The sequence below is a fragment of the Hypanus sabinus genome, chromosome 1 (genome assembly GCF_030144855.1).
Source record: "Hypanus sabinus isolate sHypSab1 chromosome 1, sHypSab1.hap1, whole genome shotgun sequence".
Lineage (NCBI taxonomy): Eukaryota > Metazoa > Chordata > Chondrichthyes > Myliobatiformes > Dasyatidae > Hypanus > Hypanus sabinus.
Genome location: NC_082706.1, coordinates 168,523,743 through 168,546,839, shown reverse-complemented (window position 1 = coordinate 168,546,839; position 23,097 = coordinate 168,523,743). Strand labels below are relative to the sequence as shown.

The window sequence follows — 23,097 nt, the reverse complement described above, 5'->3', positions numbered from 1 at the left end:
AAACTTCCTTACTTATATTGAAAGAAGGCTTTTCCAGACCAGTTCTTGGTTCATTTTCATAATCTTTTGCAAAGGAAAATATTTTTAAGGTTAATTTGTAGCTTGAATTGTCATTTCAAGAAAAATGTTCTACTAATCTAGATGAAGCATTTTTATTTTTGCTGCTTTCAGTATTTACCATCAATCAAATTTATCTTCTGGAAGTTCTGTCATAGCAGCTTTTTATTTTCTTTAAAATCAGGAAGTTTTAGAATAATTTCTGTATATGACTTGTAACACCTTTTTTAGTATCTTTAAATTGCATGAGTTACATTTTACTGTTTATTTATTTCTGTTCATTAATATCATTGAGTCTGAGATCCAGAAAAAGACTAGGGTAGTCCTGGTATTAGCCAGCTTGTATTTTCCCTTATAATTTTTGGAATGACGTTTAAGTTTTTTCATGACCTTCTATTGAGGACGTTGAAAAATAATAAATTACATAGTGTGCTTTTAATTGAAGTAGTATAGTGTAAATGGAGATATATTGTTAAGTGTGGTAATTGTATAATTACAGTGTTGCAGACCTTAAACATGCTATCCAGGCTAAATATAAGATTGCAACTCACCATCAAGTATTGGTTGTCAATGGAGGTGAATGCATGGTGGCAGATAGGCGTGTTTGTAGCTACAGTGCTGGAACGGTAAGTGACAGATTTGTCCAGATAAGTTAATCCTAAAGGTTTTTGGTTAAAAACTCACTAATGTCTCAATGCATTTCTTAAAATAGAAAGTACCATTTAAAAAAATTGTCCAATCTTTAATAATGCTAGCTTATGGCACTTTTCTGCCTTTGCATTCTAAACTGCAGCTATATTTCAGTACTTGGAGCAGTAAACTTTGGATCCATGGACTGGTTTACAACAGAGATGTCACCTTTGTTTTCTCTGTAACTGATGTGCATTTATTAAAATTATAATGGCCTTAAAAGGATCTTGCATGCTTTGAGAATAGAGGGGTGTTCTGCTAACTTATCACAAATAGCATTGTTGCCCAGTAGTAAGATTCTTTTGAACAAATTTGGGTATGTTTTAAACTTCGCTCTTTTAAAATTTATGAACTATAGGATACAAATCCCATTTTTCTATACAACAAAGAAATGATTTTGTGTGACCGTGCACCAACCATTCCCAAGACAACATTCTCTGCAGAAAATGAGATGGGATTGAAAGTGGAGGAATCTCTTATGATGCCAGCTGTCTTTCACACAGTAGCCTCTAGAACTCAACTCGCAGTGGTAAGATTAATGCATGTGTTGCTGACAGCTATTAAACTATCTTTCTTGACAACTAATATTTTCTAAGATGCTTGCTTGGACTGTAAATGGTCATGATTTGTTCTTGAAGTTAATGTTAATATATTGCTCTCATCCTACTTTGACTCTTGTACACTCTTCATTATTGCCCAATTCTGAGCCTTTTCCAATAAACTTTACTACTGCGTGTGATTGTAGCCCTATATAATTATTCTTGAAATACACACTTGTAGCAATAACACTGAATGTTTCATCACCACAGTTTATTTTGATCTGCTTTTGTCTGATTGGTACATGTCTTGCAAGGTGATGTCATAACTGTCCCAGCATAATAATTGTGGTCTCTAAGCATTTTAGAGGTGAATTGTCTCGCTCTCACAAAGATTAGTTGTAATTTGGTCCTTTTCAACCTGATGCCAAGTGTTTGGGGGAGGATTTAAACTGAATTGGCAAAGCTTGGGAACCTACCTGCAGTAACTGTAGAGCAGGATAAAGCACAAAAAGGATTGAAAGTGGCAGGTAACACTGCAGTGCATTTATAGTAATCTTTTACTAGTATCCTAAGTGAGACCGTAAGAATTACATCAACTTAGACTGTATATGCATAACTATGTAAAGTCTGGTGGGTATAGTCGGTGAGCTGAAGGGACAGGTTGTCATGTTGAACTGTAATGTATGTTGGTAATCTGGATGGCAGAACTGGTAGTATTTTGGCCAAGTTTGCAGCCAATTCTAAGATAGGTGTAGGAACAGGTTAGAAGAGTGGGCAAAGGAGTGACAAATCAAACACAACATGGGAAAATATGTGATAATGCATTTTGGTAGGAGGAATAAAGATGTAAGTTGTTTTTAATGGGGAAGATTCAGAAATCAGAAGTGAAGAGAATGAATGGGTTTTATTGTCATCTGTCTTACTGTATGTGACATAACATTTGTTTTATGGCAGCAGTACAGTGCAAAGCATAGAATTACTATAAATAGTGCAAAAAGGAAAGGGAGTGTAAGCTATTGTGCTAGGATCATTGATGAAGGAGAGATTGAATTGTTGTGTGTTGGTCTTCAGGCTCCTGTACTGCTTCCCTGGTGGTAATGAGAAGAGAGCATGTGCTGGATAGTGGGGTCTCTTGGTGATGTGTGCTACCCTTTTGAGGTATTGCCTCTGACAATGTCCTTGATGTTGTGCTCTTGATGAAGCTGGCTGAATCTACAACCCTCTGCGGTTCTGTGCATTAGAAACTCTATACCAAGCTGCGATGCAACCAGAAAATACTCTCTGCCATATATTGAAATAAATTTGCAAGAGTATTTGCTGACATAACAACTCTCATCAAACTTCTAATGAAGTGGATATACTGGGATGTTGCCTTCATAATTGGATCCATTTTTTTGGCCCATAGTTGATCCTCTGAGATGTTGACACCCAGGAAATTGGAAATACAATTGCAGTTAACATGAAAGGCCATTTAAAAATCTTCTATAAATGAATAGTAAGCAGGTAATAAAAAAAATGCAAGCAATTAAGGATAAATATGGTGATCAGATATAGATCTTGCTCTGGTTCAAACAAAACAGATGATCTTGGCTGAATTTCAACACAGTGGCATTCTAGTTGGACAACAGGCTTTTGAGATGTGCATTAGATCAAAGCCTTCTGGAATTTATGTGAATGGTGGATGTACTCTTGTAATTCAAATGAGGACATGAGAGTTAAGGGGCAAGAGTTTAGGGGTAACACGAGGGGGAACTTCTTTGCAGAGGGTGGTAGCTATGTGGAACGAGCTTCCAGTAGAAGTGGTAGAGGCAGGTTCGATTTTGTCATTTAAAAAAAAATTGGTTAGGTATATAGATGGGAAAGGAATGGAGGGTTATGGGCTGAATGCAGGTAGGTGGGACTAGGTGAGAGTAAACATTCGGCATGGACTAGAAGGGCGGAGATGGCCTGTTTCCATGCTGTAGTTGTCATATGGTTATACAGAATCTGTCCTTCACATGGTAAAAAAACTGATGAATTGGCATTGATGTTATAGTCTGCAAAACAGTTTTTACTTTTCAAATGTATTAATGTAAAACACTTATGTTGTGTTCTTCAAAACTTACAAATTATTATTATTATTATTGAAAGCATGAGGCTGAATTTGCCAAGATGTTCCAGTTTTGATCAGCAATTTGTCAATTTTTTTTTGAGAAGATCATAGAACATGCAACACAGAATATAGAAACATGTTAGGCCTTCAATCAGTCATCTTGTGCTGACTAATGGAAAGCTACTCCATGATCAACTTAACTCCTTTCTATATGGCCCATAACCCTCCATTTTTTATTACATCATTTATCTAATAACCTTTCAAAAGTCATTATTGTATCAGCCTCTACCACCATTCCTGGCAATGTATTCCAGCTACATATCACTCTCTGTAGTTTTAAAAAACAGCTACATCTATTATCTCCCCTAAAGTTTACTCCACGCACATTAAACAAGAGCCCCCTTGGTATTGACCATTGGCTGCCCTAAGAAAATAATATCATATGAAACTTTTTGGGTACATTTAATGCCAGAGATGTATGCAATATACATCCAAAAATTCATTTTCTTCGCCAACATCCACTCCAAAGAATGAATGAGTCACAGATGAAAACCCCAGACCCTTCTCTCCAAGCTTCCCTTTCCCACGCAGAAGCAGCAGCAAAGCAATGATCCACCCCACCCCCACCAGCAAAAAAGCATCTGTGCCCTCCACTGAGCACTCAAACATGCAGCTAGTATCAATAAAGACACAGACTTGCAGTACCCAAAACCTACTCGTTCACCCAGTAATTTGACATACCACTGGCTCTTTCTCTCCCTTATAAAGGGAAAAAGAGGTGTCCATGTTTCACGGTGAGAGGGGAGAAATAACAAACAACTCGCTGATTTATAATGTTAAAAGTCTGTTGCGTCACTTTTTCTGAGCTCTGCACCAGAGAGTCAGCCCCAGAAAAATGCAGCTGTTAGGAACCGGGTATTGATAGTAATTGATCAGCCATTATCTCAAAATGGCGGTGCAGGCTCGAAGGGCTGAATGGTCTACTTCTGCACTTATTGTCTATTGACATGCAACCACTGGCACTAACCCGCTGCTCTCGATGTTCCATGTGCTCTCATGATGCTTCAGTCAGGTGCACTGGACTAAAATCGACACGCCTCCAAAGCTGCAAAAGTCAGGCACCCTGAAGACACGCTTGCCTTCTGGGCTGAGTCCTTGGAATATCAAAAAGCAGCCAGTTGTGAGGTCCCATTCCTGCAAAGAATTGGAGTCAAAGCGTAACTCCAGGTCACAGTTTTCCAAAGAACTTTGGAAAAAAACGAGATGCCAAAGATAAAAGTAAAGCTGTTTCCGAAGATGCAAGCAAAGGAGTCACCGCTTTGCACCATCTTGACTTCGCTCCACTCCTATGCCATTTTTAATTTTTGTTTTGTTTTCTTTGGTAGGAGATGTATGAAGTTGCAAAGAAGCTGTGCTCATTCTGTGAAAGACTGGTCCATGATGAACACCTCCAGCATCAAGGTTGGGCTGCCATTATGGCCAATTTGGAAGACTGTACGCATTCTTTTCAAAGGCTGCTAACAAAGTTTGAAAACGCATACAGCAATTATGAACATTCTGTGGAAGATATTAAGCAAAAACTCACAAAGTAGGTTTGGGTGAATGTTTTAATTTCCACAACAAATAGTGTTGGATCTTTGATTTGTTTCTTTGGGAACACTAAGGTTTAGTACATGCAAAAGTACTTCATTTATAATATTTGGGTGTTTAGGGGGTGTACTACTGCCATGGCTTTTGCAAATTGTTTTGTTGCATTCCATTAATTCTCTTTGGTGGAGAAATATATAATAGCCATTTCTTTCCAAAAGCTGTTGCAACATAAGTAACTATGTGAACCCTGAGTGTGGTATAAGCCAAGCAATTTCTTTGTATGAATCCTTAAATTCTTTTCTTCACTGACCCCTCTCTCTATTCTATTGCTGCCAGCTGATCACGAGTGAAACTTCTGTGTATCTTGAGCTCAGCTGAGAAGAAAAAATCAATTTTTTGTTTTGTTCTGCATCCCAGAATCATTGAACTATTTATGAATGGCCAGTACTGTGCATATGCTTTTTATATTGTGCAGAATCATTTAAGTATTACACTTGTATTGTTTATGATCTAATGCTTGACATATTGTAGTATTCCACTGATATTTATGTTTTTGTGAACTTGGAGTAATTGGGATTCACTAATCTCTGCAAATGAAGCAGGAAAAGTACTGTTGAAGTATTTTTAAAAAAAAAGCTTTTGTGTTGAAAATCCTATACCAGGCTTTCATATTTAAAAACTTATTTCTTAAGATTTGGAAATTGCTGACAGGGCCAACATTTATTACCATTTGTTAATTGTCTTTGACAAAGTGGTGGTGAACTAGCACTTTGAATTGCTGCAGATCTGCTGAAAGAACTTGCACACAGTGGCTTTGGACCAGTGAAAATGAAGGAAGAGCGATATATTTCCAGGTCAAGGCAGTGTAATACTTCGAAGTGAACCTGCAGGTAGTCATGTTCCCATTCATCAGCTATCCTTGTTCCTTTTGCAATATTGCCAGATATGTTGCAGATGGCAATGATGCTTTTGGAATGTTATGATAGGATCTCTTAGAGCAGATATTCAAACATTAATTATCTCTTGCAAGACCTTGACACGACTGTAATTACTTCTAATGTAAGTTTTATTTTGCCCCACAAACAAATGGCAAAGCAAATGTGTACACGTGTGTGTATGTACACAAAATTCCAGCAGAACTTCTGCTTGCCAAAGCACAATGCCATCTCATGCTTACCAAAAGTCCGGGTGGCGCTGCTTTTCGCAGTGTCAAGAGATAGTGCTTATTTCCAGGTTCGTATGTCTAATCTAGATGCGGGCAGGATGTTCAACTGAGTGCCCGTGTCACAGAGGAAGCGGCGCCTAGAAACATTCTGTCATGAACAACAAACTGCCTGACCTGCTGATGCCCATAGCAGTTAATGGGTACCAGCTGTTCTGCTTTCCCAACTCTTTGAACCTGCAGGGTGACCGACACTTCTTAGCTGTAGGACCAAAGCTCATGTGGTAGAAACGTTATTAAGCCGCAGCGAGGTGGTGAAGCCATCCTACTGCGTGGTTGTACAAGCCCCCTTGGTGATGGAAAACACCTTGTCAGCATCCCTCACTAGAGCCTCAAAGTCTCTGAGGGGAGAGTGAGCCAGAGCCGACTGCACCTTGCCTGCTAGTTGAAGCAGGAAAAGCTCTCTGAAGATGATGCCCTCCAAGGAGGGACAACATGTGGTCCATCGATCCGAACTGGTTGGAGACGCTTAACCCAGGCAGTGAGAATAGCCAACGGGTGTGGTCGGACCCGGCAAGTTTGAAATTCAGAAGGAGCTGCTTAAGAGACTTGTAACCGCTGACTTCCAGAGGGTGCTGTAGGGCACCGATTGTCCTGGTTGCCGTAGAGCTATCTAACACTGTGACGACATAGTAATATTTTGTGTTGTCTTGTAAGATTCCACACACTGCGAGCTGGGCCTCTGCCTGAACGAACCAGACAGCGGCAGTAATTCCGAGTAAATAATGTCCATCTGTTCTCCTCTACCCACTGCGCTCATTATATCCTCAAAGAACTCCAGTAAGTTTGTCAAAGAGGATCTGCCTTTGCTGAATCCATGCTGTGTCTGCTTGATGAATCCATTTCTTTCCCGATAGCTCACTTTTTTTTAATGATAGCTTCAAGCATTTTCCCATTTACAGATGTTAAACTTAACTGGCCTATAGTTATCTGCCTTTTGCCTACATCCTTTTTTGAACAGTGGCATGACATTCGCTATCTTCCAGTCCCCCAGGACCTACCCAGAGTCCAGAGAATTTTGGTAGATCCATCACCAAAATCTTTACTGTAACTATTTTCAGTACCCTGGGATACATTCCATCAAGACCTGGGCATTGTCTGTCTTCAGGCCCACAAGTTTGCTCAGCACTTCCTCTTTAGTGATAGCTATTATATTGAGGTCTCACCTTCCATCGCATCCATAACAGCTCTCTTCAGTATGTTAGATAGGTCCTCCACTGTGAAGACCGAGACAAAATGGTTATTCAAAACCTTGGCCATTTCCTATTACCCAATATCAATTCCCCCTTCTCGTCCTCCAAGAGACCTACATTCAATTTAGCCACCCTTTTCCGCTTTATATAATCATAGAAGTTTTTACTATCCGTTTTTATCTTTTGTGCTAGTTATTTCCCTTTATTAATTGCTTAGTGCTATCTACTTGCTTTTTAAAGTTTTCCCCAATCTTCCAGTTTCCCACTACTCTTGGCGACTTTGTATGCATGAGCTTTTAGTTTGATTTCTTTTTTTTTTCCTTAGTTATCCAAGGCTGGCTCTCCCCATCCTTACTGTCCTTGCCTTTAACTGGAATATACTTTTATTGAGCACTGTGAAAAATCTCTTTGGAAGTCTTCCACTGTTCCTCAATTGTTCCACGATATCGTCTTGTGTTTCCAGCCTACACAAGCCAAATCCTCCTTCATTCCATTGTAGTCTCCATTGTTTAGGCATAATATACATGTTTTAGACTGATCTATTGCACCCTCCATTTGTGTGAGAAATTCAGTCATACTGTGATCACTCTTTAGAGGATCTCTGAGGACAAGATTACTAATTCTTGCTGTCTCATTGCACAGGAGCAGATCTAAGATGGCACATTCCCTTGCAGGTTCAGTTACATGCTGTTCAAGAAAGCCACATGGATGCATTCTATTAAGTTCTCCTCTAGACTGCCTCGACCAACTTGATTCACTCAGTCTATGTGCAAGCTAAAGTCCCCACGATAACTGCTGTTCCATCCTTGCATGCCTCAGATATTTCTGTTTATTGCCTGTGCCATTATAATGTTTTATTCGGTGGTCAATAGACAACTCCCAGTGATTTTTTTTCCTCTTTTATTATTCCGAATCTCTACCCAAATGAACTCAGTATTCTGCTCCTTAGATCTTGTATCATCTCTCACGATCGCCCCGCTCTCATCTTTAATTAAGAGCACTACCCCACCTTCCTTGCCTTCCTGCCTATCCTTTCATATCACCTGATATCCTTGGATATTTAATTCCGGATCGTTTCCACCCTGTAACCAGGTCTCTTTTTGTACAGATTAGAGCCACAAGTTCACTGACCTTATTTGGAATACTGTGGGCATTCAACTAAAGTGCCCTTGTACTCATCGTGCTTTTAAAATTTTGTAATCTTTTACTCTTTTGCACTTGACTTTTCTTCACTCCACTCTTACTTTTCACTTGTATTTTTTCTTTATCTTTATCCACACTTTTCTTTTTTACTTTATCCATACTTCTCCAATATGTTGAACTCACCCCCCTACTATTTAGTTTAAAGCCCTATCCACAGCGCCATTTATGCAATTTGCTAGGATCCAGGTTCCATCACAGTTCAGGTGGAGCCTGTCCTGTTGGTACAGCTCCCTCCTTCCTTAGACTGGTGCCAATTTCCCATGAATTCAAGCCTACTTCTCCCACACCAATCCTTGAACCAGGCATTTAACTCTCTAATCTTCTTGACATTATGCCATTTTGCACGCGGTTTAGGTAGTAATCCAGAGATTACCTCCTTTTTGGTTCTGCTTTTTAATTTGGTTCCTAGGTGCTCAAATTCCCTCAGCAGAACCTGTTTCCTCGTTCTACCTATGTCATTGGTACCCACATGGTCAATGACAATTGAATCTTTCCCCTCCCACTGCAAATTCCTCTGCAGGTCAGATAAGATGTCCTGAACCTGGGCACCAGGCAGGCAACACAGCCTTCGAGATGCTCTATCCTCACGACAAAGAACTCTTGTGTATTCTCCTGACTATATTCTACTCAATTACCACTACATTTTTCGTCTTTCCTCCCTCTTGAGTGGTTCCCTAAACTATGGTGCCATGGTTAGGTTGCTCATCCTTCCTTCAGCCTCCACTGTCGCTATTTTATCTTAATTTTGTTGGACTATAATAGTCAAGGAATTGAATATTATTTTGTTCTATCCCTTCATTGATTCATTTATGGTTATTATTCTATTATGGATTTATTGAATATGCCTACAAGAAAATGAAGCTCAGGGTTGTATATGATGATACATATGTACATCGATAATAAACTTACTTTGAACATTAACCAAAACTTTGCCACACAATTTACTTTGATACTTTGATTTATCTTGAAAGTAGTATTTTTTTTAACCTAACCTCAAGTATAGCAGAATAAGTTGGAACTGATATAATAAAGAACATGTAACAGTGGAGCAAGTGGAGTTTGGGATTAATGGGGCAGCTTTGAGAATTAGCATAGGCTCAGTGGATTGAATGTCCTCCTATATTACGAGAACACAATGTTTCCAAATGCTTTTTTTAACTCAGTTATTGTGTTTATAATTTGCAACAGCATGCACTTGAATTTTCTATTTATAATTTCTATAACTACATTCTTGGAAAGAGCAGATAGAGCTCACTGTTTCTATTAAGATGCCCACCCTCCTTCCAGTGAATGAATTGTATTGTTACTAATGAGAGGTTAATGTAATATGAAGTGTATCATTATAAGCATGAACCTAGGAATGTGATGCATGTATGGAAAAGAAAAACATCTGATAGGAACTGGGATTTAACCTTAAGGCTTGGTCATTATTTACTCCCTTACCATCCCTACCTGAAATTCTCTCTCCCTCTCCCTCTCCCTCTCCCTCTCCCTCTCCCTCTCCCTCTCCCTCTCCCTCTCCCTCTCCCTCTCCCTCTCCCTCTCCCTCTCCCTCTCCCTCTCCCCCTCCCCCTCCCCCTCCCCCCCTCCCCCCCTCCCCCCCTCCCCCCCTCCCCCCCTCCCCCCCTCCCCCCCTCCCCCTCTCCCCCCCTCCCCCTCTCCCCCTCTCCCCCTCTCCCCCTCTCCCCCTCTCCCCCTCTCCCCCTAGGCAGATGACTAATAATGTATTCTGTAACACTCAGATATTTAAAGGTTACCAAATGCTTTTTCTGTTATTCTACAAGTCTTGATCAAGTGTTAGCAATACTTATATCCAACTGTGCGATGCCTGATCATAAGTGGTGAGAATTTAGATTTAATCATCCACTGTAAAAAAATGTTTAGTTATCACACTAGATGGCACTGCTATTTCTTCTTAATTGCCCACATCACATTAACTGACCTTCTACAAGGCACTGTTTTCAAAGTTATTTATTGCAGTCAATCATGTTTGAAATTATCATTTGGCCCTCAGTTTGAGGCTAAATCCTTCATATGCACATGAGATTCGGCATTTGCTGGATATCCAGAGCAAAAGAGAAAATGCTGATGGAACTCAGCAGTTCAGGCAGCAGCAAAGGAAGGGAATAAACAGTTGACATTTTGGGCTGAGGCTCTTCACCAAGACTGGAAAAGAAGGGGGAAGAAGCCAGAAGAAGAATGTGGGGGTAGGTTAAGGAGTACAAGCTGGCTGGCAGGTGATTGAAGCCGGATTGGAAGCTACCAATCGGACATCATTAACATTGATTTCTCTAACTTCAGTAATTTATCCTTCCTCCCCTTCTCTCTTTTCCATTTCCCATTCTGGTTCCCCCTCTTAACCCATTTCCTCACCTCCCACTGGTGCCACGCCTCTCTCCTTTTTACCATGATCCACTTTTTTTTTATCAGATTCTTTCTTCTTCAGCACTTTTCCTCTTTCAATCCACTCCGAGTTTATTCAACCTCTCCCTCATTTGCTGACCTTGTGTAGCTTTACCCATCATCTCACACAAAATGCTGGTGGAACACAGCAGGCCAGGCAGCATCTATAAGGAGGAGTTACTGTCAACATTTCGAACTGAGACCCTTCGTCAGGACTAACTGAAAGGGAAAGATATTAAGAGATTTGAAAGTCTTGGCCCGAAACGTCGACAGTGCTTCTCCTTATAGATACTGCCTGGCCTGCTGTGTTCCACCAGCATTTTGTGTGTGTTGTTTGAATTTCCAGCATCTGCAGATTACCTCATGTTCACCCATCATCTGCCAGCTTGTGCTCCTTCCCCTATCCTCCCCTTATAATTCTGGCTTCTTCCACCTTCTTTTCCAGCCCTGTTGAAGGCTCTTGGCCCAAAATATCAACTGTTTATTTCCCTCCATCGATTCTGCCTGATCCGCTGATTACCTTCAGAGTTTTATGTGTTGCATCTTCATATCCTTTGATCTTGTTTTGTGAATCTGGTTACTGGTCTTTTCTGTCAAACTGATGTTCTCATTATTTGTTTCCATAGGGCTGCTATACTTGTATTTGTCCTGTGTCTGGCAGTAAAATAATTAATGCACCTAGTTGGTATTAGTTATACAAGTTTTCCTTTATGTTGTTAATGAATCAGGATTTTGCTATTTTTTGGGTGTAAAGCCTAAAGATTGCCTCCACTTTGAGTGAATAATTTTGGGGAAACTGCATAAGATACTTAGAATACTGTGATTAAATATTTTGTAAAAATATAAGTTTTAAAATAATTTTAAAGCAAATCTCAAAGCTGATAGTCATCTGTTCAAACTAAGTATTGGTACTATTTTAATTGAAAGGAAAAACATAGAAATCCACAAAATTATGGCATTTATACAAGTGCACAATCATGGGAGCAGCTCTGATGCATGTCCTAATGTCATATATTCTACAAAGTTCTAGCTTGACAAGAGTGCTGGCAGAAACTCCTGCTGCATTTTTAATGTATAGCTGAAGTGGCATGTGTCTTCAGAACCTATTTAATATTTATGATTTAATGTTTGATCTTTGCTATCTTTTTGGGGGTGGGGGAGAAGAGTGATGTTGTAAATGTTCCAGGCTGTTCAGTTACTTCAAGTTGTACTAATGTGTTGCCTTTAATTTGAATCAAGCTTAGGCACAGCTGTCTCAGTTATGGCTAAAATGCCACTATTGGAGTGCCTGACCAGGCATAGCTACCGTGAGTGTCAGGAGAGACTCAAGTTCCCTGCAGGAAGTGAAAGTGTTGAAGAAGAGCTGGGTGAGAAGTCCAACAATTCAGTACTTTGTTCTGTTAAACCTGCAGTTTGCAGGAAGTCACCTTCCAGTTCTGTGTCATGTGGACATTCTGCTCAGAACAGTGTTCTGCAAGAAGAGAAAGACATTGAGAACAGCATGGGGAGCACTCAGAGGACCATAGTAGAAAATGAATTAAATGAAGAAATGAATGACCAAGCTTTGTTTAATGTCTCCTTACTGGACTGGATTAATGTACAAGACAGACCAAACGATGTGGAGTCACTAGTCAGGAAGTGCTTTGATTCAATGAACCGAGTAAGTGAGATTTGAAATTCAGAAGATTGCTTGAAAATTGCAATACAGGATATTATAAATGGGTGTATATTCAAGTTACGATTTAGGTGTCCCAACCTGGGCTTCATGGACCTCTTTGGTAAATAGTAGGAGTCTGTGGCATAAAATGGGTTGGGAACTCCTGCTTCAAAGTGAAATACAGCTTTTTAAACATGTCTATCCCATCTGGTGTTTTGAAAACAAATTGAAACTGCATTTCTTATATTATCTATTTGCAGTGAGTTGATTTTTCTTTAGAAGTTTAATGTTGGTCCTTTACAATCCCCTTTCTTGGTTTTACCCTAAGGGAGTAAATTCTGGTATTCTCCTTTTGTTTTGAATCTGATATACCTCACGAAACTATGCTAACTATAGAGCATAAAACAGTATAGCAAAGGAAAAGGCCTTTTGATGCATGATGTTGTGTTGAAATAATTAACTAATGACACCTAATCCCTGCCTCCAAGATATGGTCCATATCTCATCATTCTTTGCATGTTCATGTATCTTGAGGCCCTCTGTTGATTGGACTTGAGCATGGATGTTGCATTCCAGCTGTTGACATAATATGCAAGCCAGGGCAGTGTGATTTGGAGAGCAAGCTGTTGCTGATGCAGCAGGCGTCCCTTCACCACGCAGCTGATGAATCCAAACGAATGCCAGGCAGTGTTGAACTCAATGTAGGACTTATGTAGGGACTCCAGCTCCAGATTTTTCTTGACGTTTACCCTCAAAACCTTCTCCAAGAGCAGGTATAGTCGCAAGGCAGTGGAGGTTTGAGATTAGAGTTTACCTTCTCTTAAAAGAGCTGACAACCACTGCTTATATGACCCATCTGCATGAAGCAATTGGTTTTAAGGCACTAGTAACCTGCCTTTGCCTCCTCTCCTGTCAGTAGAAATGTTCCCTTGGGCTTAGTAGCTAAGCCACATGCCACAAGTGGAGGCTAAACTTGGCTGTTTGAGATGCATGCCATTAGGAACATTTAATAGGTAGTGGGACCTTATCCCCAATACCACCTGTGGTTGTAATTACTTTAAGACCATAAGCTATAGGAGCAGTATTAGGCGATTCATCCTGTCGGGTCTGCTCCACTTTTCCATCATAGCTGATCTCGGATCCCACTCCCATACATCTGCCTTCTCACCATATTTTTTGATGCCCTGACCGAGCAGGGAATGATCAATTTCCACCTTAAATATACGTATTGAATTGCCTCAGCTGCAGTTGATGGCAGAGCATTCCACAGATTTACTAACTCTGACTAACAAAAATTCCTCCTGACCTCTGTTTTAAAGGGTCACTCCTTAATTTTGAGGCTGTGCCCTCTAGTTCTGGATACCCCCACCATAGGAAATATCCTCTCCACATCCACCCCAACTAGTCCTTCCAACATCCAGTAGGTTTCACTGAGATCTCCCTGCATTCTTCTAAATTCCAGTGAGTACAAGCCCAAAGCTGCCAAATGCCAATCATTTCCAGAATCTTCTTTGTGAACCTCCTCTGGACTCTCTCCAAAGACAACACATGCTTTCTGAAATATGGGGCCCAAAACTGTTGACAATACTCCCAAGTGCAGCCTGACTAGTGTCTTATAAACGCTCAGCATACCTCCTTGCTTTTATAGTAACACAGAAATATAGAAAACCTACAGCACAATACAGGCTCTTCGGCCGAATGCATCCTTACCTGAAAAATTACCAGGGTCACCAATAGCTCTCTATTTTTCTGAGCTCCATATACCTGTCCAGGAGTCTCTTAAAAGACCCTGTCGTATCCACCTCCACCACCGTCGCTGGCAGCCCATTCCACGCACTCACCACTCTCTACATATGAAACTTAACCCTGATATCTCTTCTGTACCTACTTCCAAGCACCTTAAAACTGTGCCCTTGTGCTAGCCATTTCAGCCTTGGGACTTCCCACATGATCAATGCCTCTCATCTTATACACCTCTATCAGGTTTCCTCTCCTCCTCCGTTGCTCCATGGAAACAAGGTTACATTCACTCAACCTATTCTCATAAGGCATGCTCCCCAATCCAGGAAACATCCTAGTAAATCTCCTCTGCACCCTTTCTATGGTTTCCACATCCTTCCTATAGTGAGGCAACCAGTACTGAGCACAGTATTCCAAGTGGGGTCAGACCAGGGTCCTGTATAGCTGCAACATTACCTCTCGGCTCCTAAACTCAATCCCATGATTGATGAAGGCCAATGCACTATATGCTTTCTTAACCACGGTATTCTATTCCTCTTGAAATAAATGCTAACATTGTATTTGTCTTCTTTACAACAGACTCAACCTGTAATTTAATCTTCGGGGAGTCTTGCAGGAGGAACCCTAAGCCACTCTGCACCTCTGATGTCTGATCCTTCTCCCCATTTATATAAGTCTGCACTATTTTTCCTTTTACCATAATGCATTATCGTACATTTCCAGACATTATTCCGTCTGCCATTTTTTGTCCATTCTTCCATTTTTGTCTAAGCCCGGCTGCGATTGTATTGCTACTTCAGCACTACCTACCCCTCCACCTATCTGTTTCCTTTGCCATGAAACAATCAATTCCATTATCTAAATCATTGTTTTCCAATGTGAAAAATAGTGGTCTTAATACTGACCCCTGAGGAACACCACTAGTCACTGGCAGTCAACCAGAAAAGACCCCTATTATTCCCACTCACTACCTTCTGCCTGTCAGTCATTCTGCTGTCCATACTAGTATCTTTTCTGTCACACTGTAAAATTTAATCTTGTTAAGCAGCCTCATGTGTGGCATCTTACCAAATGCCTTTTGAAAATCCAAGTAAATGATATCCACTGCCTTTCCTTTGTCCACCCTGCTTATTACTTCCTCAAATAATTCTATCAGATTTGTTAGGCAAGATGTCTCTTTACAGAAACCATACTGACTTTTGACTTATTTTATCAGTAGTCTTCAAAGAACCTTGAAATCTCATTCTTAATGATAGACTCCAACACTTCCCCAACCTCTGAGGTTAGGCTAACTGGCTGATAACTTCCTTTCTTTTGCCTTTGTTTCTTCTTAAAGAGTGGAGTGACATCTGCAATCTTCCAGTCCTCCAGGACCATGCCAGTATCAAATGATTCTTCAATAATCATGACCAATGCATCTGTTATCTCTTCAGCAACCTCTGTCAGGTCTCTGGGATGTTGGCCGTATGGTACAGGTGACTTATTCACCTTAAAACCTTTACATTAGCCTTGCACATTTTCCTTTGTAATAGCAATGGCACTTACCCATGATCCCTGATGCTCACAGACCTCTGGCATGCTGCTAATGTCTTTCACAGGGAAGACAGATGCAAAGTACCCATTAAGTTCATTTGGCATTTCTCTGTCCCCCATTTTACATCACCAGCGTCATTTTCCAGTGGTGCAATATCAACTCTTGCCTCCCTTTTACTCTTTACACAACTGAAAAAATCTTTTGGTATTCTGCTTTATATTATTGGCTAATGTGCCCTTGTATTTCATCTTTTCCCTTATAGCTTTTTTAGTTGCCTTTGTTGTTTTTTGAAAAGCTTCCCAATTATCCAACTTCCCACTCACTTTTGCTATCTTTTATGCCTTTTCCTTGGCTTTTATGCAGTCCTTAACTTTCTTTGTCTGTTCCCATTTGAGCATTTGAGAACTTCTTCCTCTGTGGGACATATCTATCCTGTGCCTAGTGAACTAATCCCAGAAACTTTAGCCACCTCTGTTCTGCTGTCATCCCTGCTAGTATCCTTATCCAATCCACCTGGGCAAGTTTCTTTCATGCCTCTGTAATTCCCTTTATTTTGTTGAAATACTGATACATGTGACTTGTGCTTCTTCCTTTCAAATTGCAGTATGAATTCAATCATATGGTCACTGTAAGATGGCTTTTCTGAGTAGGCTCAACCACAAGCTGCTCCAAGAAGGCATTCCAACAAATCCCTCTCTTGCGATCTGACACCAACCTGATTTTCCCAATCCCCTTGCATATTGAAGTCTCCGATTACATTTGTGGCCTTTCTCTTATTATATGACTTTTCCAGCTCGCTTTGCAATCTCAACCCCATATCTTGGCTACTATTTGGAGGCCTGTATACGATACAAGAAGAATAAGAGGAGATCAGAAAGAAGCAGTTATGAAAGGGATAGATAAGATAGAGGCAGGAAAGTTGTTTCCACTGGTAGGTGAGACTAGAACTTGGGGACATAACCTCAAGATTCAGGGGAGTAGATTTAGGATGGAGATGAAGAGGAACTGCTTTTCCCAGAGAGTGGTGAATCTCTGTAATTCTCTGCCCAATAAAGAGGTGGAGGCCATTTCAGTAAATATATTTAAGAGAAAGTTGAAAATATTTTTGCATAGTAGGGGAATTGAGGGTTGTGAGGAAAAAGCAGGTAGGTGGAGATGAGTCCACAGCCAGATCAACCATGATCTTATTGAATGGCGGAACAGGCTTGACGGGACAGATGGCCTGCTCCTCCTATTTATTATGTTTTTATTTTCATATTTTTTTTACCCTTGCAATTTCTTAACTCCACCCATAAAGATTCAACATTCTCTGACCCTATGTCACTTCTTTCTAAAGATGTAATTCCATCCCTTACTAACAGAGCCACCCCACCACTGATGCCATCCTGCAAAGACAAAGTATACTCTTTGATGTTATGCTCCCAACAAAGTCTTCCTTTCACCCATGCCTCAATGATGTCCACAATGTCATATAGACCAATCTCTAACTGTACCTTATTTCAAATGCTTCGTGCATTTAAACACAGCACCTTCAGTCCTGCATTCTTTGTCCTTCTGAATTTTGCCTCTGTGGTAAAACTTAACACTTTGCTCTGTCTGTATTTATACCCAGTCATAGGCTTGTCCTTCCTTACATTCATGTTACACCAATCATCTACTTGTAAACCTGCTGGCTCATCCTCAGCTTCATCATCCTGGTTCTCATCCCCCTGCCATTTTAGTTTAAACCACTCCCAACAGCTCTAGTAAATCTGCCTGCAATATTGTTGGTCCTCCTCTGATTGAAGTGCAATCTATCCCTCTTGTACAGGTCCCAATTATCCAGAAATCTGAACCACTGCTCCAATCCTTTATCTACTACCTTATTAGAAACACAGAAAATCTACAGCACAATACAGGCCCTTCGGCCCACAATACTGTGCTGAACATGTACCGATTTTAGAAATTACCTAGGGTTATGCATAACTCTCTATTTTTCTAAGCTTCATATACCTATCTAGGAACCTTTAAAAGGACCCCATTGTATCTGTCTCCACCACTGTCATTGGCAGCCATTCCATGCACTCAACATTCTCTGCGTGTTTTTTTTAAAACTTACCCTTGACATCTCCTCTGTACCCACTTCCAAGCACTTTAAAACTGTGCCCTCTCGTGTTAGCCATTTCAGCCCTGAGAAAAAGCCTCTGACTATCCACACGACCAATGACCCTCATTATCTTGTACACCTCTATCAAGTCACCTATCATCCTCTGTTGCTCCAAGGAAAAAAGGCGGAGTTCACTCACTTATTCTCATAAGGCATGCTGCCTAATCCACGCAACATCCTTGTAAATCTCCTCTGCATCCTTTCTATACTTTCCACATCCTTCCTGTAGTGAGGTGACCAGAACTAAGCACTGTACTCCAAGTGGGGTCTGACCAGGGTGCTATATAGATGTAACATTACTTCTGGGCTCTTGAGCTCAATCCCATGGTTGTTGAAGGCCAATATACCGTATGCCATCTTAACCACAGCATCAACCTGTGCAGCAGCTTTGAGTGTCCTATGGACTAGGACCCCAAAATCCCTCTGATCCTCCACACTGCCAAGCGTCTTACCATTAATACTATATTCTGCCATCATATTTGACCTACCAAAATGAACCACTTCACTCTTATCTGAGTTGAACTCCCATCTGCCACTTCTCAGCCCAGTTTTGTAACCTATCGATGTCCCGCTGTAACCTCTGACAACCCTCCACACTATCCACAACACCTCCAAACTTTGTGTCATCAGCAAATTTACTAACCCATCCCTCCACTTCCTCATCCAGGTCATTTATAAAAATCACAAAGAGAAGGGGTCTTAGAATAGATCCCTGAGGCACAGCACTGGTCACCAGCCTCCATGCAGAATATGACCCATCTACAAGCACTGTTTTCCTTATGTGGGCAAGCCAGTTCTGGATCCAGAAAGCAATGTCTGCTTGGATCCCATGCCTCCTTACTTTCTCCATAAGCCTTTAATGGGGTACCTTATCAAATGTCTTGCTGAAATCCATATAAAGTACATCTACTGCTTTTACCTTCATCAGTGAGCTTAGTCACATCCTCAAAATTCAGTCTAGCTATTAAGGCTTGACTTGCCTTTTATAAAGCCACGCTGACTATTCCTAATCATATTATGCCTCTCCAAATGTTCATAAATCCTGACTCTCAGGATCTTCTCCATCAACTTACCAACTACTGAAGTAAGACTCACTGATCCATAATTTCCTGAGCTATCTATACTCCCTTTCTTGAAAAAGGGAACAACATCTGGAACCCTCCAATCCTCCAGAATTTCTCCTGTCCCCATTGATAATGCATTGATAATTGCCAGAGGCTCAGCAATCTCTGCCCTCTGGGTTATATCTCATCCGGTCCCGGTGGCTTATCCTACTTAATGCTTTCCAAAAGCTCCAGCACATCCTCTTTCTTAATGTCTATATGCTCAAGCTTTTCAGTCCACTGTACATCGTCCCTACAATCGCCAAGGTCCTTTTCCAAAGTGAATACTGAAGCAACGTATTCATTAAGTACCTCTGCTATCTCCTCTGGTTCCATACACACTTTTCCGCTGTCACACTCGATCAGTCCTATTCTCTCAGGTCTGATCCTCTTGCACTTCACGTACTTGTAGAATGCCTTGGAGTTTTCCTTAATCTTGCTTGCCAAGGCCTTCTCATGGCCCCTTCTGGCTCTCCTAATTTCATTCTTAAGCTCCTTCCTGCTAGCCTTATAATCTTCTAGATCTCTATCATTACTTTTTTTTCTTTTTGAACCTTTTGTAAGATCTTCCTTTCTTCCTGACTAGATTTTCAACAGCCTTTGTACACCACAGTTCTTGTACCCTGTCATCCTTTCCGTGTCTCATTAGAACGTACCTATGCAGAACACCAAGCAAGTATCCTCTGAACATTTGCCACTTTTCCCTGAGAACATCTGTTCCTAGTTTATGCTTCCAAGTTCCCACCTGATAGCCTCATATTTCCCCTTACTCCAATTAAACACTTTCCTAACTTGTCTGTTCCTATCCCTCTCGAATGCTATGGTAAAGGAGATAGAATTGTGATCACTATTTCCAAAATGCTCTTCCACTGAGAGACCTGACAACTGACCAGGTTCATTTCCCAATACCAGATCAAGTACAGCCTCTTGTCGCACAGGTTTATCTAGATCTTGTGTTAGGAACCCTTCCTGAATACACCTAACAAACTCCACCCCATCTAAACCTCTTACTCTAGAGAGATGCCAGTCAATATTGGGGAAATTAAAATCTCCTACCACGAAAACCATTACTATTACACCTTTCCAGAATCTGCCTCGCTATCTGCTCCTTGATGTCTCCGTTACTATTGGGTGGTTTATTAAAAAAAGCCGCTCAGTAGAGTTACTGACCCTTTCTTTTTCTTGACTTCCATCTTCAGAGACTCAGTAGACACCCCCTCTATGACTTCCTCATTTTCTGCCGCAGTGACACTATCTCTGATCAACAGTACCACACCCTCACCTCTTTTGCCTCCCTCCCTGTCCTTTCTGAAACATCTAAAGCCTGACACTTATTCCTGCCCCTGAGCCATCCAAGTCTCTCTAATGGCCACAACATCACAGGTCCAAGTACTGATCCACGCTCTTAAGCTCATCCAGTTTGTTCATGATAGTCCTTGCATATAGACACATCTCAAACCATCAGTCTGAGCGTATCCCTTCTCTATCACCTGCTTATCTTCGCTTCTTCACTCTCACACCATCTACAAGCTTTCTCGATTTGTGAGCCAACTGCCCTTTCCTACTTATTCTATTCCTATCCTCACTGTTGCATGGCACAGGCAGCAGTCCTGAAATTACTATTTTTGAGGTCCTACTTCTCAGCTTCCTGCCTAACTCCCTGTATTCTTTTGTTCAGGACCACCTACCTTTTTCTTCCTATGTTCTTGCTAGCAATGTGTCCCACAGCTTCTGGTTAGTCACCTTCCCATTCAGTATATTGTGGTTGTGTCCAAAAACATCTTGGACCCTGGCACTTCGGAGGCAATCTATCTTTTTGCTTCCACAGAATTGCGTCTGTCTCCTGACTATTGAGTCCCTAATTGCTGCTACCATCCTCTTCAGTTACCTGCCTCTCTGAGCCACAGGGCTGGATTCAGTGCCAGAGGCACGGTCACTGTTTCTTCCCCCAGGTACGTCACCCTATTTCCCCCCTACCCAACAGTAAAAATGGAGTACTTATTATTGAGGGGGGCAGCCACAGGGGATGCTCTTGACTATCTGTTGTTCTCCCTTCCCCCTCCTGACAGTCATCCACTTATCTGTTTCCTGTATCCTTGGGGGAGACTACCTCCCTGTAGCTTCTGTCTATCACTGCTACACTTTCCCTAACAAGCCAAAGGTCATTGAGCTGCAGCTCCAGTTCCCTACAAGGTCTCTAAGGAGCTGCATCTCAATGCACCTGGTGCAGATGTGGTCACTGGGGAGGCTGGTAGTCTCTTGGAAATCCCACATCTGACACCCAGAATAGAACACTAGCTTTGTAGACATACCCCCTATTCTCTCTAGAATTAAATAAGGAATGAACTTACTGAGCCTCTGCCTGTTCTCACTGAAGCCTTGCTGAGATAAATCCTTACTATTTTGAACCAAGACTATTCCATATGACGACCACTCTTACGATGACCACTCTGCTAGGCGGTACCTCTCTCTCGTAGAGACAGGGGTTTTTAAAAGCTCTTTGTCGGACCTGTGCAGCAACGCTTCTGTTGCATCTCTGTAATACTCCAACGACTTCTGTAGAAAAACTTCCTGCTTTTTCAAGCCCTTTGTTGGACCCACATGGGAATGTGCCTGTTACTTAAGGAACCTTCACATGCCTAACTTTCTCTTACCACCTCTATCATAGCTGCGTCTGCCTCTGCTCAATGACACCCACACCCTGTTTAACAATTTCCCCCCCTCTTTCCTTAAATGCATGTGTCTAGTGTTAGATATTTCTACCCTGATACCCTGCTGAATACTGTGTCTGTCCCTTCATTTTATAAACTTGTAGAAGGTCTCCCTTCAGCCTCTGCTGCTCCATTTAAAACAGCTACTGTTTGTCTGTCTTCTCTGTGCCTTCTGATTTAGAGAGCATCTGTATCCTCTCCTTGACCCACATCCATAGGGTAATCAGAATTGATCCCTGTATGGATGTGGATCATGGAGAGGATAAGAGAATGAGGTAGTATTTTTTAGGGTGGCTTTGTAGTGTGTAATGCTATTACAGCACTAGTAGCCTGGGCTCAATTCTGTCACTATCTGAAAGGAGTTTGTACATTTCCTCTGTGACTGTGTGGTTTCCTCCAGGTGCTCTGGTTTTCTCCCACATTCCAGAAGGGTATGAGTAAGTAGATTAATTGTAATTGGTTGGTGTGGGTTTATTGGGCTGGACAGGCCTGTACCATACTTTATCTCAAAATAAATAATTAACTTTATAAAGCTGTAACATAATTCTTGACTTTTTCAACTCAAGAGTCTTGACTAATTAAGGCAAGCATGCCATACCCCATCCATACTACCCTTGTGCGATCTCTTCCATAGAGCCCTGGACTTGAATGTTGGTATATGAGGTCTGATGATGAATTTTGTCATTATTCTTAAGAATTAGAATATTTTTAATGGTTGTTTGGAAGTTTAAAATATTCAGCAATTTGTTGAATGAAGTCAAAGTAGATTGTTATTTTTTTCTGTTACTTATTTTCTACGGCCTGCTGATTCTCATTCCATTGTATATTTGTATAACAGGAATACATTTTGGGTTATGGGGCAGCAAATTGGACAAAAAAATGACCAGAAAATATAGATGTTGGAAGAGAAATAATGAAACTTTGCTCTTCCTTTCAGCTTGATCCAGAAATGCTTAAGCCATTTCTGACAGAGTGTCACGAAACTATTTCAAAACTTGATAATCAGAACATGAAGGCAATTAAAGGACTTGAGGACCGATTGTATGCCCTGGATCAAATGATAGCCAGTTGTAATAGACTAGTGAATGAACAAAAAGAATTAGCCCAGGTAAGTCTTCATCACAAAAATATAGGTTAATACAGGATAACATATCATGTAGAGTATTTAAGAGGATTGAGATGTTGCAAAGTTTACACTGTTTATTAATGTCATTTCA

The 23,097-nt window shown here is 41.0% G+C and overlaps 1 protein-coding gene across 3 annotated transcripts in view; it reads left to right on the top strand.

Moving 5' to 3' along the window:
* rb1cc1 (RB1-inducible coiled-coil 1) overlaps positions 1 to 23,097 on the top strand; it is a 193,915-nt gene that overhangs the window by 41,926 nt on the left and 128,892 nt on the right. For all 3 annotated transcript variants that reach the window (XM_059980959.1, XM_059980953.1, XM_059980943.1), the window contains exons 3-7: positions 557 to 683; positions 1,106 to 1,276; positions 4,764 to 4,966; positions 12,229 to 12,649; positions 22,818 to 22,988. In XM_059980959.1, the coding sequence (XP_059836942.1) occupies positions 557 to 683; positions 1,106 to 1,276; positions 4,764 to 4,966; positions 12,229 to 12,649; positions 22,818 to 22,988 (1,093 nt within the window). The remainder of the gene's footprint in view (positions 1 to 556; positions 684 to 1,105; positions 1,277 to 4,763; positions 4,967 to 12,228; positions 12,650 to 22,817; positions 22,989 to 23,097) is intronic.